Source organism: Diuraphis noxia, unplaced genomic scaffold (genome assembly GCF_037042655.1).
Source record: "Diuraphis noxia isolate RWA-SAM2 unplaced genomic scaffold, SU_Dnox_SAM2 contig0002, whole genome shotgun sequence".
NCBI classification, from domain to species: Eukaryota; Metazoa; Arthropoda; class Insecta; order Hemiptera; family Aphididae; genus Diuraphis; species Diuraphis noxia.
Window position 1 is genome coordinate 53,631,950 of NW_028301712.1, and position 19,416 is coordinate 53,651,365.

The 19,416-nt window shown below is 24.3% G+C and overlaps 3 protein-coding genes across 5 annotated transcripts; 2 read left to right on the top strand and 1 right to left on the bottom strand.

Moving 5' to 3' along the window:
- Window positions 1-698: 698 nt before the first annotated feature.
- On the top strand, window positions 699-9,662 carry LOC107171988 (receptor expression-enhancing protein 5-like). Of its 3 annotated transcripts, none has more exons than XR_016190582.1 (6): window positions 699-906; window positions 1,321-1,475; window positions 3,714-3,946; window positions 4,209-4,344; window positions 5,105-5,224; window positions 9,468-9,662. XR_016190582.1 is itself a non-coding variant. In XM_089221473.1 (5 exons), the coding sequence occupies exons 2-5, from the start codon at window positions 1,346-1,348 to the stop codon at window positions 5,149-5,151; spliced, it is 546 nt and encodes a 181-aa protein (XP_089077599.1). In that variant the 5' UTR covers window positions 699-906; window positions 1,321-1,345; the 3' UTR covers window positions 5,152-5,228. The 3 variants fall into 3 exon arrangements, 1 of the variants encoding a protein (XP_089077599.1); XR_016190583.1 differs by lacking the exon at window positions 699-906 and adding an exon at window positions 1,160-1,178; XM_089221473.1 differs by lacking the exon at window positions 9,468-9,662 and having other exon boundaries at window positions 5,105-5,228.
- A 1,524-nt stretch (window positions 9,663-11,186) lies between these two features.
- Window positions 11,187-12,993, top strand: rswl (tRNA methyltransferase roswell). Its single transcript, XM_015522254.2, has 3 exons — window positions 11,187-12,277; window positions 12,369-12,505; window positions 12,681-12,993. The coding sequence occupies exons 1-3, from the start codon at window positions 11,365-11,367 to the stop codon at window positions 12,873-12,875; spliced, it is 1,245 nt and encodes a 414-aa protein (XP_015377740.2). The 5' UTR covers window positions 11,187-11,364; the 3' UTR covers window positions 12,876-12,993.
- Window positions 12,994-13,100: 107 nt separating this feature from the next.
- LOC107161836 (uncharacterized) lies at window positions 13,101-16,160 on the bottom strand. The gene is made up of 4 exons (XM_015508419.2): window positions 15,659-16,160; window positions 15,236-15,590; window positions 14,957-15,109; window positions 13,101-14,891 (listed from the first exon to the last, which is right to left on the bottom strand). The coding sequence occupies exons 1-4, from the start codon at window positions 15,817-15,819 to the stop codon at window positions 14,601-14,603; spliced, it is 960 nt and encodes a 319-aa protein (XP_015363905.2). The 5' UTR covers window positions 15,820-16,160; the 3' UTR covers window positions 13,101-14,600.
- Between the last annotated feature and the right edge of the window lie 3,256 nt (window positions 16,161-19,416).

Below are 19,416 nucleotides of genomic sequence, written 5' to 3' on the forward strand. Positions count from 1 at the left end.
ATAGATATTTATTTAGGCATCATGTATTCATGCACCACTACGTAGGCTATAGGTAATGCATGTTATATATTTTATTGAAAATGATTAATAAACAACTAAATTAAATAGATACCTTTCTAAGATTAAACATTTTTCTCACATATTGACGAAAGAACATTAAAACAAAATAATTATTCTCTACATATTTATCTAGATATTTTCTTTCAATTGAATTGATACTTATAGGAAATGCATTTACATTTATAATAGTAGATTTAAATTCAGTTTTTTATAGTATAAATATTTTAAACATAATTAAATGTTAAATTTGTTGAAAATAATATAATACCTAATATAATATTGTTTAAAAAATAGGGACTCTTTTCTGCTTACCGAAAAACAGTCACCTAACTTCACACACGTGACACGTTTGAGTGCTCCTGTAGATCAAATTATTATTTATTAATACTTAATCGTAGTAATCGTACTACGGACTACAGTACACTTTTACGACGGATAATGTAATATATAATATTATTTATTATCCGTACACTTTTATGGATTACTTTTACATGCCCTTACGTTATGCATACGTTGAAACTCGACAGCCGTTTCAAGGTTATCAATGTAGAAGTGGTTACGGTATAACCTGCATAATATCTACCATCATTATCTTTTACGAATTCACGACTATAGGTATGTAACTAATAACTAGGTATACAACATTTTACCATAATGAATAGTGATAGGTAATGATATTTATATTTATGTGCCCAGCGAATGTCGCATAGTAATAGTCTCAATTCAACTTGTCTAGTATCGAGCTATCAACTGTTTATTTCGAGACAACTCGCTTCAAGTGCAGTACTTATAGTGATCCATATTTGACGTACGGGTTTTTCTACAATTAGCCGCTGGGTCTTAACTGTAAATACAATTTTTTTATTTTAAATTGGTCATACTTTTTGATTTCACATATTTTTTTTTAGTATATTGATTTCGCTTAATTTTGTACTAATATAATATACTAAACGAATTTAACCAGCCTATCATTTTTAGTTACTTAAATCCCTTCAATAATTATACTCACCTAATACATTAAGCATTGTTTTAACTCGCCACCTATTTATCAAGTTACTAATTATATCTAGCCTTGGTGTAGTAATTGAAAAAAAAGTTTACTAATTGTACAAGTAAATGTAAATATTTTGTTTAAATAGTGTTCTGATTATAGTAATATTACACATAGCAGTATAGTTTGGTGATCCAAACTGTTATAAGGTACTTGCATAGTAGGTATCTACTGTGAATAATTTTCGATATTATTTTATTTTTTTTCAGTATTAAGTTGCTCTAAAATCATATTATGGCGATTCATCTTGATTCGGCTAAGTCCGCCATTAAAGATTCCTTATATGATGAATCTAAACCTTGGTGTAAAGTTTTTAGTTGGGCTGAAGCACAAACAGGAGTCAATAGACTGAATTTATTTATTGGTAAGCAATTCAAAATTAACAAATGTGTACTTATTTTCAGAGGTTGATACTATAAAAAAATGTCAGTAAAAATTTGATCATCAATTTGCCAACTATTGTTATAGTCTATGCAAACCCAGTTACGATGCTTGTTGGCTGTGAAAATTTGGTGTCCCTATTTTTTTAACGTTGCATTCATGCTTATATGTTTCTTGTATAAACTTTTTAGATCTTACAATCAATGTTAGATTAATTTTTAAATTAATTAAATTTTTCACTGTTTGGTATATTTTAGTTCAACCAATGTTTAATTATACGAAGTTGCCTGTTTAGGTGTTAGTAAATAAATTATAATATACAAAAGCACCTAATTATTAAATTTAAATAAATAATGAAATATTATTTTTAACTTATAAGACATATACCTTGTGTTCACCAGTTTAGGAAACATGGAATTTCTCGACCCAATTATGTTAGAATAAATTGAATTTATATTTACAAGCTAGTGGTATATAAATATAAATTTTTAGATAAATTTCAAATGTTTAACCCTCTTGGTACGCATATGCGTAACGCAACTTATTATTTTTTAATAGCAACCGGTATTCTTAATACCAAATTCGGATAAACTGAATTTTTTTAAATCATTTTGACCAATTAACCATGGCTCTAAATTCAAAATTGACCGAATGAGAGCCATTCAAATTTTAGTAAATAATACATTTTTACAATTCATTATAAAATGCATAAAACCATTTATAATTATTTATTATTGGTTACTTATTGAATATCTTTACATATTTATTTATTTTTTATTGTGTTATAAATAAAATTAATATAATACGGATATAAAATTATTTAATTATAATTTATTACAACTGTATACGTAAAAATATTCAAAAAGTAACCAATAATAAATGGTTTTATGCATTTTATAATGAATTTAAAAATGTATTATTTATTAAAATTCGTATGACTCTCATTCAGTCAATTTTAGTTTTAGAGCATGGTTGATTGGTCAAAATAACTTTAAAAATTACGTCTGTCCGAATTTGGTATCAAAAATACCTGTTGCTATTAAAAAAAATAAGTTGTAAATAATTATACTATAATAAAGGTATTTACTTACAAACAGACTTATATGACATTAAAATTTGTTTAAGGTTAAAGTTTAAATGTCCAATCAATACAAAGGATGATTAATTTTTTAATTTAATTTGAATCTTAATCTCCATAAAATAAAATAGGTCCAATCATAGTTTTTATTTTTCAGTGAATATTAATCATTATTCAATAACAATTTATCATATTTATTTTAATACTATTAACTATTAAGAATTTAAATCATACTTATCATTACCATTTTAGAAATAATTTATAACTAAGATATGTTATACCTGAACTCGGGTATTGTCTAAATAGTTAAAATTATCTTATGTACCTAACTAGTAACTACTAACAATAATTAATACTTCAATTGATGCTTATATTTCTGAACTTATAACTAAATAATATACAGTTATCAAACGTTCTTAGGCAATTAGTATTGATTTATATACATATAGCATTTCTTGATTTCTTTTATTCTATACTAATATTGAGTCAATCTGTATTTATATTAATGATATATTAGGTGAAGATTATATTATTGATTAATTTATTGATTCGTCTATCACAGGTACTTGGTATAATATTCATTAGGTATTTAAAATTTAGTTGATGTAGTATTAATAATTCATAAATATGTATATTGCTGAACTGAACTTATATCAATCTAAAAACATTTTTTTTACACACTTAAATTTCCTTAATTAAATTCAACAATTTGTGTTTTTATAAATTAATGTAATTAATAAAAATACTTTTAAGTTGGTAAGTATTTAACCTTTTTATCTGTTGATAAATTAATAATAATTAATTAATGTTTTATAAATAATATTAATAATATTCATATAAGCTATGAAGTAACATTTTACAATATTGCCATTTCAAATTATAAATTAATAGATTTTTTAATTGCTCCATATTATTTTCTTATTTCAAAATATATAGTAATTCATCACGATTTATGATTTTTATGTTGCCATTTTAGGTTAGAAGATAAAACATAATAATATACTTATTGGATGTTTTCTGTTTAGATAATTTAAATTAGATTCTATAAAAAATATTCTTAAAAGAGAAAGAGATTTTTTAAAAAATGAAGATATTTTTCAAATGTGTTTTCTTTATTTTGTTTTAATTATTTAAAAAATTTAGGTTTGACAGTGTTTCTCACATTCTACTTATTGATTGGATATGGAACCTTATTGTTAAGCAATTTGATCGGCTTTTTATACCCTGCATATGCATCAATTAAAGCGGTCGAATCTAGTGGAAAAGATGATGACACAAAATGGTTGACATATTGGGTGGTATTTTCATTTATTACTCTTATTGAATTACCTGCTGCAATTTTACTAAGCTGGATACCATTTTATTCTTTAATCAAAGTAAGTTTTTGTCATTATAATTAAATATAAAAACTATGGAAGTACAATTTTAAAATTATACATATTGTATATAGTTATAGTCCTTTAAAATGCATTTTAATTTGGTTGAATTCATTTTAAATTTAATTTTAATATGTAATGTATAGTATAATGACGTACATTCAACCAAATAATATAATAACTATTTTTTCTTTAATATATTAATGATTAAAAACAAAATAAGTTAGATAAACAAATAATAATGGTATAATTTTGTTCTCAGACAATCTTTTTTGTGTGGTGTTTTATACCAATCAGCAATAATGGTTCTGTGGTTGTATACAATAGATTTATACGTCCATACTTTTTAAAACATCAAGGAGATATTGATCAAGCAGTAAATGATCTTTCAAAAAAAGGTAAAAAAACATGATTTACTAACACTTAAACTAAGTATTCAATACATTTTCCAACCATTTTAAATTACCTTTATTTATTTATTTATTACTTTGGTAATACATAAAAATAATTAAGAGTTATTATTTAAATTTTTTTCTTGTTATTAACTGATTTAATTTTTAATTAACTTAATACTTCAAATATTAGTTAATTTAAACTTGTTAGACTGAGTGACATCTATTATCCTTCTAAAGTCTTAATTTTTAAATTATTCATTACATTATTGAATAACTTCTATAAATTATTCTTAAATATTTGTTAATTGATACATAAATATTTATGATTATAAATAGTGTTTATTTTAGAAGTTTTTCAACTTAACTTATCATTGGTTAATTTTAATATTTTATTGTTAAACATTAAAATATCTATAATTTTATATGGCCTTATCCAATATAAAGTATACAGATATATTCAAATATTTAAAATATTAATCAGTATAAAGTGTACTTATTAATCTTACCTATTTGATTATTTCTGCTATTATTGCTATTATATGGATATGAATAGAACATATAACAATGATAAACTGTTCTTTATCACAATTTATGTAATGAACATCATGTAAGAATACTTCATTCTCATATCTGTTAAAAGGATTACTTTCTACTTAATTTTTACTGAAAATCTATAATTTATAATTATTACTGTATTATATTTCCACATGGTTGGTAAACAATATGTATATTAAACAATTTTCAATAATTTATTTTTCTTTAGCTACTGATGTTGCATTTGAGAAGTTAGTTACTGCAAAAGTCAATTAATAACACATTTAGTTTTGGTGTACTATTTGTTGAACATTCATTATCAAGGTTTTCATCAATAAAATTGAAAAGGGTAAGTTTCTGTGATAGAAAATACTTAACTAAAACATATTTTGCTCTTAGTGATAACTTATAAGTATAAAAATAAGTTAATGGTGTGTAGTTTTTTATGTACAAAACTATCTGTTTGTATTATGCCATAATATTGGTATGTAGAATTTTTAATAGTCTGGATCACTCCAGAATTGTATAATCATTGATAGTTTTTATTATCTTCAATCGAAATTGTTGACGTTTTTGTACTTAATTCATAGAGCTATGTAAGTATAATTTAAGATTATTAGTTAATTAACGTTTTAAAACTTAAAATATTTGACAAAATATTATTGTATTAATTAGAGTATTTTATATATTGTTAAACTATGAATATAATTACCAAAAGTATATTCCAATTTTTTTTCCAATTATTCCAAGGTCAATAGATACACTTTTGAACATTTTAAGTATTAATCTTCTTTAAATCTACTATATAAGTACACTGTCACAATATGTATGTATTTTTAAATCACTTTTTTTTATGTATAATATTAATTGTACTTAAGTAAAGAACATTTTAAATTTTACTGTAGGTACATACAAAAGAATAAAAACTTTGATTAATACTTTTAATATTATAATTATTTTATTTTAATTATTTTTTAGACAAATATAAATTAACCTACATTAACTAAAATATTATTAAATTAAAATAAGTAGAGCTTATCTCATGCAACCTACTGAAAGTTTAAGGAGACCTTAGTGCATTATTTAAATGATAAATAACATGATAGTTCATAGTTGAGTATATTTTTAGTGTTGTCAAAATGTCTATACTCACTTAAATTAAACAATTGTGTGTTGTAGTTAATATTGTTTTAACTTGTGATTAGTTCATTAGTATAATTTGTAAAGTTCTGATTTCTAATTATTTTGATATTAATATGAATTAATCATCAGAACTTCAGATACTACTTTCATTGTAAGATTGCATTTGATTAACCACAGCTCGTTATTAACCATAAACACAACTCAAAATTTTTTCTTTCTGATAGCTTTTTTATCACACATTTTGTATATTATAAAATAAGTTTTCATTAAGAGGAACTTCTAAGTATTTTTAGTTGGATAACCTTGGGTTGAATATATATCTTGATGGTTGAAGGGAGTACAACAGTACTAAGGATGACTGATACCACTTTTTATTGGTATAATATATAAAAATGTCATATTTGTCCAAAATCATAAACTAATATTAAAATAAAACCAATATTACATGACTATGTACATTTTTAACAAATAACTATTTATGCATATTATGTATGTTATGGTCAAAGTAGGAAGTCAGTCGTTATCAGGGGCGGAGTGGGAAAAAAATTCAGGCCGGCAGATTTAAATTTATCCAGGCCACCCACCATTTACCAATTAAATTACCAAAAAAATTTTTCTCGCTACGCTCAAATTATATATTTCTATTAACCTATTTCAATACAATTAAATAAATACATTTCATTTTATTTATAATATTATTTATACAGTTATACTCTCAATATTATAAAAGTATTTCAATGACAATTGCTATTTCGTTTAACTTCTAATGTGTTGTAATTATATACCACTAAATACCAGAAAACATTTAATTAGTATAGTTTAATAGCAATATGAATAATTATATATTGTGTTTTAATGGTTCAGGTTTAGTTAATAAGTAACAAATATATTTATAATAAAGAAGTATTTTATTAATTATGATTTATAAACAATAACTATAACAAATTATTAATAATTATATAATAAGAAAGATATACATTTATAATAATAATTTTGATAATAGCTTAGATTTTTCACCAACTGCATTTATTATAATATTATTATCTATTTCCATCAGAATTTTATTCTCAATGGCCATTAGCATAAAAGACTCAAGGTTTTCATTTTTCATTAAATTTCTTAACCTATTTTTCAAATACTTCAGGGTTGAAAATGACCTTTCACAAGTACGAAACAAATACATTTCATGCTTTCACAAAGCTAGTATTGAAAAATTTTATTTCGCTTACAAATACATATTTTAAATAATTTATAATTTTATCAATATTTTTTCATAGACGTTTTTATCTATTTAATTATACAACCAAAATATTGAGTGCATATTTGGTGATTTTTTAGAGCTACAAGTCCTCTGCTCTACGGCAATGAGTAATGAACTAATGATTAATGAGAAAGATAGGTACATAATATCTGAGGTACTATATAGTATACTACAATAAACTGTACTAAATAGGTATTCACTCACTATATAAAATTTATTACACAAACGTTTCGGAAATTTTCAAATATTGTTTCTTAATTTTGTTAACCAGCAAATAAATAACAATAAACGTTATTCAATTTATTATATTATTTTATCTATTTTTTTAAATTAAAAATGATCCCAAGACCCTACCATAACTAGAACATTTAGCTAAGCAGTAAATACAGTCAAATTTATTTATGGTACAAAAAATTGTTTCCAATGATCAATAATTAAAATCGCGTAGTTGTTTGGACACACTCAAGTCCAGTGCACAAACATTTGTTTGGGTTTATTACAGATATTATTAATAAAAATAACAATAACCAGTGGGACCACCGACTAATAACACAACATTAGGTATTATTCAATTATAGCCATTATATATTGGCGTATGTCTATTATGTTCATCGCCACTTTGAACTTCTGAAGATAAACAACTTTCAGCTTTCAACAGGCGTCAGTACTCGGGTGTTTATTATAAAAATAACCAATCGATATTTTGTAATTTTATGCTCGATGGCCTATCACCTATGCTTTCTTATACTCATACGAGGCTATTAAAATGTAACACAAATCACAATTGTATTAATATATCAAATACAATAATTATTAATTTTGTAATTTCAAAGTTTTAATACAAAAACATTGTTGACGCATTTACTAATTTTGTAAATAAAATCTAATATAAAATGATCGGGCCACCAGGCCATCTGGATAATTCCCATTTCCAAACCGGCCACTCCACCCCTGGTCGTTATGCACGTTGACCAGGCACTATACACAAGTACAATGCCCGATTTTTAAGGGCAAAGTTAGAATAAGTTAACGTTACCTAGGCACCAGTATTGTATACAATGCTCAATTAGATTTAGACACTATAGATTAGATATATTAAGAATTAAATAAAACATCTTACAGAGTACTCAAAAAAGTTGTTTTTCACTGTTTTTATCACTTCCATTACGTTTTCTGTCTTTCTCATTAATGTTTTTGATGACAGCTCCATAAGCTGGAGCTTTTTCTAAGTCTCTCTGATTTTAAAGTACAGATATAAACTATGAACATAGCACTTTATTTAATTTACTTTGCCCACTTGAATCTGGGTAGGGTACACTTGGACCAGGAAATATAGTACAACGCCCAGTCAATGTATGAACTGTTAGAGTATTAAAATGATGATTCTACCATAATCATACCAAAATATTCAGGCATTGTTATACAATTCCCATATTTCTTACTTTGCCCGTAACCAACACACACACACACACATATATATATATATATTGTATTTTTTTTTTTAAATTATCTTAGTAGTATATTATGAATTAATTAATAATACTATTTGTGTATTTTATGTATTGTAAGTTTTATTTTTACATAATTGATAAAGTTGGAGAGTAAATTGAAATCTACTAATTTAATTACTTGTTTTGAAATTTTAAACTTATTCATTATATCCCCTATGTTATTATTACTATTTAGTAAGTATTTACTATTTATATTAATTTTTATCATTTTCATAACATTAAATTATTTTTTATTTGTAAGTATTTAAAGATAACTAAATTAAAGAAATGTTATCAGCAGTTATCAAATTATTCTAGTGTTAATTTACTCTAAATAGTTTTAATAGGTTTTTTTTTTTCAAAAAATTCAAAAAACCTTATATTACAATAATTGTCCATCTAAATATGTAGAAAAAAAAATGGTGTTGATATGTAAAATAAAGTAAATTTTTTTAGAATTATTAAAGGGTATATTTGTTGCTGTACTCCCTGTCACCTCTCAGAAACTCATTTATATGTAATATTATCTAGCAGAAATATTTAGAGGTACCTCTCAGTATAACCACTTATTATATTCAATTTAACAGCTTACATTTGTTTTTTGTTTTATTTAAAAATTATATACAATTTACATTAACATTGTTGTATATTGTACTTTTTAGTTTATTTCTCAATAATCAAATTATTTTTATTTTCAGGTACAAACAAGAACTATATTTATTTTACAAGTAATTTTATTTTTCGATCTTTTATTGTCAGTTATTTATTAGGATATTTACAAATAAACTAAATCAATATTATTACATTGTATTTTTTTGAATTTCATTAAGTTTTCTATTACTGTAAAATATAATTTGATAAAGTGTTAATAAAATATTTTTAAACCTTCCTCATTTGTTGTTTTCATTTTTTAACTAACTAAAATGTACTATCAGTTGTCTTAAATGTCTTAATTAATTATGTTTCTAATGAATATGGGATATTTTAAAATATGAAATTATAATTAAAAACAGTCATAGTTTTAGATAGTATTTTAAATTTTTGAGAAATATCAAGTTGTTGTACAAAACAAATGGAAAGCATAAGAGTAGAAGTAATTTTTCTTAAGTATTATTGAAGCATAGTTAATATTTAAGATGAATATCACATTTCTTAGTTCTAACACAAGGTACTTAAATTAAATTTAGAGAATATTACTGTTGCTTTTGTCATAATATTACTCAGTTTGTTCCTAAGTTACATTGCATAAATTTTAATTTGTATCAATTGTGAATTTATAATATTGTACCATTCATGTATTTAGCATATTTGCTACAGTGAGCAAAAAAGTTTATTTAAGAACTTATATTAATTTAGTATGTAGTGCAATATATTTTTTATTATAGTTTTTCGCATTATCATATTAATGGTCAATATTGTATTAAACATTATTAAATAACTAATAGTTATTATTCTGTGGTATTACAATTCATTATAGGTTATATATATATATAATTTTTGACAATTCAAATAATTGATTAATATTTAATACTTTATTTATTAGTTATTACCACAGACAATACGAAAATATTCATACCAGGTGATCTAAGTGTCTACGCTAATTAATTCAAAAAGTTTCCAACTTTTTGGGTATATTTATTTTGTTTTTATATTTTTGAATGACACCATACATTTTATTTTGCTTTGAATCAGATAAAATTAAAGAGTCATTCACAAAATAAAATTCCACATTCCTAAGCAGAATAATATTCGGAGCACTTAGGTACCTATTTTAATCTAAAAAAACAGGTTAAAGTGAGAAATGTTCAATACTAAATTAGGTGTATAACTGTATAAGTATAAAGTTTATAAGTCACTGAAAGAGATATATTAATAATATAAAACCATTGTAGACAAAAAAAAATCCTGTCTGTCAGCCTATAATATTCCTAGGTATAATTGAACATATTAATGTGATTGTATAATTTATTTTACTATTCATAAGTACTTCCAACTGCAGTAGGTAAAATTCATTTTTACCGAAAAAATTTGATAGTATCATTTTGTGTATGAAATATAATAATGTATTGTGTATTGGTATAGTCTAAAAATTTAAAGTACCCCCGGTCATTTTGGTATAACATTCAACAAATAGTATAAATAGATCTATTACATTAATATGTCTATGGCCTGTGTTCTTTGAACAAAAAAAAGAGAATATGCTTGTGCATTTTTATTGTAATAATAAACCTAAAACAAACAATAAAATATAAAATAAAATACTGTATGCCCTAAAGGATTATATAGATAATTTAAATATACATAATATAAATTATAAATGATAATATTATTACTACGGCTATAAATGAAAACTAGTGATAACATTATCATACATTTGTAAAAATGTAATCTGATTTTAAGGGTTATGAAATTATGTTATGGCTTAGTTTTGAAATTTAAATTATTTGTGGTTTTAAATTTTTAAGTATAATATTTGTTTTAAGTTTTTTACGGTATACACTCAAGTCATAAAAAAATATTTGTTAATTATTAAATATTCGTATTTAAATATATTGTTGAAAATAATTTTCAACTAATTCTAAATTATATTTTAAAATGTTAATATCCAGATGTGGACTTCGAATATTAAGTAAGTTGGGATATCATACTAAAAGTTTAGTTGAAGGATCAAAATACTCTACTTCATTAAAACTGTGTGTACCAGTAACTAGTGCAAATCGTTATTATTGTATTAAACCAAAAGATCCTTCCGATACATTAAATCATGAACCAAGTACACCAAAACCATTTGATGATATAGATTATGATTCAATTACTGGAGGTGATGAAGAAACATTGTCAAAATTAAAGCGTCTAATCTTAGAGATTGATTTACTGTATGAGAGTGGAGAACAAATACCAAGCCGCCTCAGAGTAGATCAATGGCAAAGCTTACTACAATTAAGTAGCAGGTCATCACGAATGAAACACTTAAGATACTTGTTTTTGATTGAAAAAAAAAAAGAAAACCGTATTGTGCGCAAATTAGAAAAAAGAGCTGAACGCTTAGAGCGATATGAAAATGAACCAAAAAATAATCACATTGAGTACGGATTATTGAGAAATAGTATGTTTCATAGAATTTATGAAAAGCAAATGAATTCTCTTTATAATTACCGTTTATGTGAAGCTATGTTGTATGGACAAGACATATTAATTGATTGTAGTTATGATGGGCACATGTCTCTGAAGGAACAAACAAATTGTGCTAAACAATTACTGTTAATGTGGTCCTACAATCGTACCCATAAAGATCCTTTTAATATTATATTTTGTAATGTTGATAGAGAAGGTACAGTATTCAAATGTTTATCTAAAACAATACCAACTATTGATGACCCTACGTTCCCTTTAAATTATACCAAAAAAAGTTACTTAGATCTTTATCCAAGAGAGAAGCTTGTGTATTTGACTCCTCATTGTAATGAAGAACTTAAAGAATACAATCATGATGATGTATATATAATTGGTAAGTTTAAAGTTTTACTACAAAAAAAAAATTTGTTTGTAAATAAATAAAAATTATTATTATGCTGAATTTCAATGTTTTAATTTTTTAGGTGCAATGGTTGATAAGATGAAAGTTGAGCCTTTATCATTAGCTAAGGGGAAACGAGATAAAATAAGAATGGCCAAATTACCACTTGATTTATATTTAGATTGGAAACAAGGAACCAAAAATTTAACTATTAATCAAGTATGTTAACTATTGTTAACCTATATTATTAAGATTTATTTACTAAAAGGATTTGGAAGTATATTTACATTTTAAACCTTTTATTAAATAAACATTCATGATTTATCAATATACAATTGATTAAATTCTTTACTCTTGTACATTGTATTTATAAATATTAACAATTTTTTTTTAGATGATTATGATTATGGCAGACTTAAAAATTGACAATAATTGGGTGAATGCTTTAAAACATATACCAAGAAGAAAACTTTTAGATGTTAATGCTTACCAAAGAGGACTTATTGGAAGTGACCACAAAATATCAGCAAAGCGAATTAGAGAAGATTTTAGAAGAAATTCTGTGTATAATTTATTAATTAAAAAGTAGTTGTAAGTTATAAAATAATCTAATTAATATGAAATAGATGAATTTAAAATCTGACACATTTAATATTTATTTTGAAAAATAAATATTTATGGTTTGAAAATAAATGTATGATGGTCCATTTGTAGTAAACTATTATAATGTAGAGTTACATTTTTTTAAATGCTCACTAAATTCAACAAATAATTTATAATTACGATGGTCTTAACAATTAAAAAAACAATCAAATTAAACTTGTCCATATTAGATATTTATTGTTAATTTATTATTATTATTATCTGTATCTATAAATCTAAAATATAACATAAATAGACTATATTCTGCATCAGTCTGAAATCCAAATAATAAAAGTGAAAATAACCTTTTTGTTGCTTATTATTGTTTTAAAAACTACACGAAAGTGTTTGAGTCTATCTTTACGCTCTGGGAATGTAAAATTTCTTTCGTAAGTATTGGGCCAATGAAATTATAAATTAATTATAGATTATATATATATTTAGATTTTTATAAAAAAAACTAAGGTGAACATCTGTCACTATAGCAACAATTGATGCTTTTCATTTTTTGTTACGATTTTTTTTCCACCCACCTTAAGAAAGAAGTTTCACTTCAAAAATTTGATATAACAACATATTACAAGTTAAACATTTAAAGTATTTTTATACACATACATTTTAATATTCACACTATTAAAAAGTATCATTATACAATGCAGGTTTTCAAAGAACTAATCAATTAGATAAATCATTAATTATAGTTTATAGCATTTTTACAATCTCACTATTTTGGATTGGAATGATATATCCAGTTATCAACATATTATAAATAGTTAAATTTAAACAAAAACATTTGTATGATAAACATATTATAGTTAAAATTTAGATACATAATTCATGAACTAATACAGTATTACATAATAATTTCAGATTAGGTAACTGTGCATAATATTATATGGTAACTAATATAATAATATTATAACAAAATATAACAAATTTTAATACACTAAGTACAAACCCAACTATTGCTGAATCTAATAAAATATAGTTTGTTTTTAAATGTAATAAACAATAATTATGAATAATCATAAGCATTTTTTATCATTTGTTAATAATATTTTTTTAAATATACAAAGTTGTTATTACAAGTTAACTTTAGTTTTCTAAACTATTTTTTAAATTCACCAAATATATAAAAAGTTTTAATATTTATTAACACAGAAATAAATGTTATTTAGAACTACATTTCAGGGTTTAAATAATTATTTAAATAGTTTAATTTAATAATTAAAGATTATCAACTGTGATTTAGAATCATTATCCAACTATTTTATTTTTACAACTATCCAAATTTCTGTCAGATTTTTACTTTTTTACACCTTTCTTCTCTTTAGTTAATTAAGCCATTGCGCATTAATTGTCCTGTAAGATTTTTTAACCATCAATATAATATAGTATACATTAATATTGCATATAAGTGTAAGTTTTTATAACAATTGTAAAATAATATAAAATGTTATGTGATAAATCTTTGTTATTTTAATATTATTTCCAGATTAAATTTGATGGCTATAAAATTTATACGAAACAATTAAATAGTCTCTGATATAATTGAATCAGAGTTAAAATATGTCACTAATATATTCAGAATAACATACAGATTAATAATAATGACTAGATGTGTAAAGAAAGGCACTATAATAATGTGAGCTTAAACTAATTATTATTTTGATTAAACAACAGCGTTTATTACTGCTTTGAGTCTTTTAGTAATATGACCCTGGACGTGTTTTTGTAAATGATCACGGCGGTAAAATGCCTTTCCACACTCTACACAGACATGTGCTTTTTCTCCAGAATGTACAATATAATGTCGAGCTAAATGTTCATTACGCTTGAAGGTCTTAGGACATGCAGCACAGGTGTATGGTCTCTGATCACTATGACTTAATTGATGTCTATCTAAATGCTCTTTTCGTTTTAATCCTGCTCCACATTCCATACATATAAATCTACGCTCTACCTAAACTTAAAATAATTATTAAAACATATTTAATTTAAATTTAAATTTGAATAATAACTTTTTACCTTGTGATTGGCTAAGTGATGTTCCAAAACTGTTTTATCTGTATATGCCATTAAACATTCAGAACAACAATACAACCGAGAACCATCAGGTGATGTAACTATTCTAACATCACCTAATCCTTGTCTTCTTTTCCCTTCTTGTGGAGGAGATAACTATTAAAAAAATTTTAAATATTTAAACTGATCACTAAATTTAATATGAAAATTATAAAAGCTTTAAAAGACACTTCTGGGTACCAAACAAAAGATTAAAATAAATTGCTTATTTTATTTTATTACCTTAAGAAATTCTCTCAGACTAGTCAGGTATTCAGCAACTTTATTACCAGACTGAACAGCAGCAAAACCTTCCCATTGACCAAGCCTTTCTTGCTCTTCTAATGTTAAAGGATCGGTCATAGTAGATACATCTACTGATATCCTTGCTTTAACTTCAAGAACCTGTGAGCGACTATAATTTTTATAAGAATTTTGTTTTGAAGGTAACTGTGGTTCCGTGTATCTATAATTGTCATAGAACTCATTTTTGTCATGATTTTTAAAAAAATCCACATTACCATTGAAATGAGTATCTAATTTCAATGTGTTTTGTAGATCTAAATGTCTTGGATCAAATATGTTACTTGATTGGTACCTAAAATATAATGTAATATATTTTAATATACCGAACTTTCAGACAAAAATTAAAATTCATTCAATTACCTGACATCATTAACCATTTGTGGAAAAACAATGCGGTCAACAATAGTTGGAGTTGTTTGGTGGTTCAAACGGGTTGAACAATTTTTATTTGTTAGATTAGAAAAATGATTTTGGTGCATTGTGTTTAGTGAAGGGATTTTATATTGATTCAGATAATTCATATTTGAAAAAAGTCATTGCGGTTTACAGATAAAGCTAATGTAAATTATTAAAATTCATAAAAATAAAAACTAACCATTTGAAGAAATGTCGATTCTAATACGAATTTGTTTTTTCATATTGTAATAATATAAGCTTTTAAATAGATATTAAAGGATTAATGAATATCATTAAAAAGTAAAAACTAATAGCAAAATACAAACATTATGAAAATTAACAATAAAAAATAACAAATCAATGCAAATAAATAATAATGATTAATGAAATCAAAAAATCTATCATATAATATAATTTTAGTTTCAAATTTTTCAACTTTTGTTTTAGTAACTATATTTAAAAATACAAATTATATTTGATATTTACCTGGAAAAAATTAGTAAAAACGATAATGGTTTAACAATTATAGTAGGCTAGCAATATTAATATACTGATAAGAGAAAAGCTTACAGCGGTAGACAGTGCATGTTGGGTTACCAATATCATACCCCTCAAAGCAAAATGGCATTTTTTTAAATTTGAATAATATTGTTTTCCGTATTAAAAAATGTGTAATTAGTTACTGCTATAAGAATTTAATGTTTTGTCGACAAATCAGCATTGTCTTGTAGAAATAATTAACATGAAGTTAAATAAGGATTACATTTCCATATAAAAGTATTTACGTTCGATAAGCACTTATGACATTAGTAGGGTTTGATATGTAAACAGGGCTCCAGTTTAAAAAATATTTTTTATTTTTGTTTTTTAACATTCGGAATTTAAGTTTGGAAGATATCTAGTTTATCGCCCACGCGAATTGTTCAATTTTTTTTTCGGAAACTTATGTATTTCGACGAGTTTAGAACGATGGTGCAATGGTGAATTTTTACACATAATCAGTTTTCGACAAAATCAATTTTTTTTAATGTTTATAAAAAAATTTGCCTACCCAAAAAATCTTTAAAATTTAATACAAGGTTTATTATAAGTCTTACTTATCGTAGTAAAAAAAAAAATAAAAAATCGTTATAGTCACAATTTTTGTTTATAGGGATTTAAAGTTTAATTGTTTGCGAAATATGTCAAAACCGCAAAAATTTGTATGGAATTATGAAGTTAATTCATACAATTATTGTGATAAATATCTAAGGTTAAGAAACCCAACACAAGATTCTTCATAACTTTTTCTTCAAATAGGTAACTGTAAAAAAAACTCCAAAGTCAATATCGAAAACATTTTGAGAGCGTATAAAATTACATTTTGGATGCTGGCTTTGTTATATAATATTATAATGTAATGTAGGTATTATGTTGTATAATGTATAGATTGTAAATGTTGAGCTATCATAGTTTTATACTAATAGCTAATAAAAAAAAAAAATTACATTTGAAATTATGCGCCTATAAAATATAATATATTTTAAACTGACAAATCATCTTCGTTCATAATTGTTTTTCGCATACAATGATACCTTTCATTGCATTCAAATTTAACACATTCATTATTGTGATCTACTCTTCATCTCTATACTGTACAGCAGAGCGTACCCACTAGCCCATTTTATTTTTGCACCATCGTTCAAAACTCGTTGAAATACATAGGTTTCCGAAAAAAAAAATAAAAAATTACGCGTGAGTGCTAAACTAGATTTATGACTTAATTTTTTATCTCACAATAAAAAACCGCATTTAGTTTTAATGATTTTAACTGCAAAAGTAATTTAAATTAATTAAAAGTTCAAACATTCAATCTTGATGAATATAACTCCAACATGAAAAACCATTCCGTATGGTCTACCTAACTGATATAATGTTAAATGTCAATGATAAAAATGTTCATATTTCTTTACAAAAATACTATGCATTATATATAATGCTTGAAAAACCATAAAAGTATAACTAGTATAAGATATAAATTTAAAGTAAATAATGAATAACTGATGGATTTTGATTAACATAAATCTGTCTGCAATTGTACAAATGTACAGTTATTGATAAATATCCAATTGTTAGGAATATTTTACCGAATGACATTAGGAAAAAAGTATAATAATCAGACACAGACACAAAAATAAAAACGTTTCATTGTAAAATCAATATATTATTCAGCGGAGCGCTCAGAATCTTAGATATTAATTAATTAGAGCACGAAGATGAAATCCATAGCCCTTGTACTTAAATATACTAAGAAAGTATAAGAATAAAATACAAATGCAAAAATACATTATGTCATTATGCATTTATGCGTCAATGGGACATACAGGGTATCCTGTGACTCGTGAGGATCTACCCATTGCGATATCTCCCGAAATAATGGTGACAGTGGCGTATTTTGGTTGATTTCTCGGGGGGTGTTAACATTTATTGAACCTCAAAAACAACATTTTTAGTTATTATTTACTAATGTAAAAAGACATTGAATTAATTTTTAACAAATTAATACGTTAGGAATTGACAAGAAGTTTTACATTAGATAAAAATAGTATACTATAAAATAAGTGACAACACTAATGTCCAATATATTAGGACTTTTTTTTAAATGTCGGGGGGTATCAAGACATGGAGGACATCCCCCCCCACAAAATACGACACTGAATGGTGATATCGAAATTCTGGCTTTGTAATAAGACTCACAGGGATAAAAACTATAATTATTTCATATTTTAATGTTTTGCTAAAAAAAATTTAAAATTATATTTTTTTATTTAATTATTTCAATTAAAGATGGCCATTTTGTTGAGTTTATTTTTCTGAAAATATTGACGTTTCAAAATTTTCATTAATTTCCTGATTTTTAATATCCTGATTTTTTTTAGTTTCCAGAAAAATTGCGAATTATTTAACACCATAATGCTATCAAACATGTGACCCGCCACGCCGCGCGCATTCCCATACAGCCGGCCGAATCTTTCCGTGTTCCTAATAGTTATAAATTTATTATCATACTTAATTTCTTCAAAACTAGAAAAAATATCAAAAATCAGGAAATTAATGAAAATAAAATGTTGAAACGTCAATATTTTCAGGAAAATAAACTCTACAAAATGCCTATCTTTATTTTTTTTGGAATTAATTAAATAAAAAAATATATTTATTAACTTTTTTACCCAAACATTAAAATAAATTTAAAAATGAAATTGAAAAACCAGAATTTTGATATCTCCATTATTTCGTTAGATATCGCAATGGGTAAATACTAGCGGGACACCTTGTATAAATATATATTTTATATTATAATATATTATTATATAAATAATATTTAAAAATATTATAGACAATTTTATTATAGTCTCAAAACTCAGTATTAAACCACAGAATAGATTCAATTTTAAACAATCTGTGATTAAACATTACATTATATTATATCGCTTATATTATGTCATAGTGACTATGTTCTATGCCAGCGTTTCCAAACCTTTTTTGCAATGGCGACCCATACATTTAATCTTTATAAAGTACGCAACCCCCCCCCCCCTCCTTAAAAAAAAAAGTATGCCGTAAATAAATAAGATTTTTACTATAATCCATTTTATCATTGAGTTTTTTATAAAATACAATACGAATACAATATACTGAATAATAATAACTTAATTAATGAATAAATAATAAAAAAATTCAAA

Coding starts and splice junctions, on each gene's coding strand:
- LOC107161836 (XM_015508419.2), bottom strand. CDS start 15,819: ATGAATTATCTGAATCAATATAAAATCCCTTCACTAAACACAATGCAC. Junction 15,591..15,658: donor CAAATGGTTAATGATGTCAG/GTAATTGAATGA, acceptor ATTATATTTTAG/GTACCAATCAAGTAACATAT. Junction 15,110..15,235: donor GTCTGAGAGAATTTCTTAAG/GTAATAAAATAA, acceptor TTTTTTTAATAG/TTATCTCCTCCACAAGAAGG.
- rswl (XM_015522254.2), top strand. CDS start 11,365: ATGTTAATATCCAGATGTGGACTTCGAATATTAAGTAAGTTGGGATAT. Junction 12,278..12,368: donor TGATGATGTATATATAATTG/GTAAGTTTAAAG, acceptor TTAATTTTTTAG/GTGCAATGGTTGATAAGATG. Junction 12,506..12,680: donor AAAATTTAACTATTAATCAA/GTATGTTAACTA, acceptor ATTTTTTTTTAG/ATGATTATGATTATGGCAGA.
- LOC107171988 (XM_089221473.1), top strand. CDS start 1,346: ATGGCGATTCATCTTGATTCGGCTAAGTCCGCCATTAAAGATTCCTTA. Junction 1,476..3,713: donor TAGACTGAATTTATTTATTG/GTAAGCAATTCA, acceptor TAAAAAATTTAG/GTTTGACAGTGTTTCTCACA. Junction 4,345..5,104: donor AAATGATCTTTCAAAAAAAG/GTAAAAAAACAT, acceptor ATTTTTCTTTAG/CTACTGATGTTGCATTTGAG.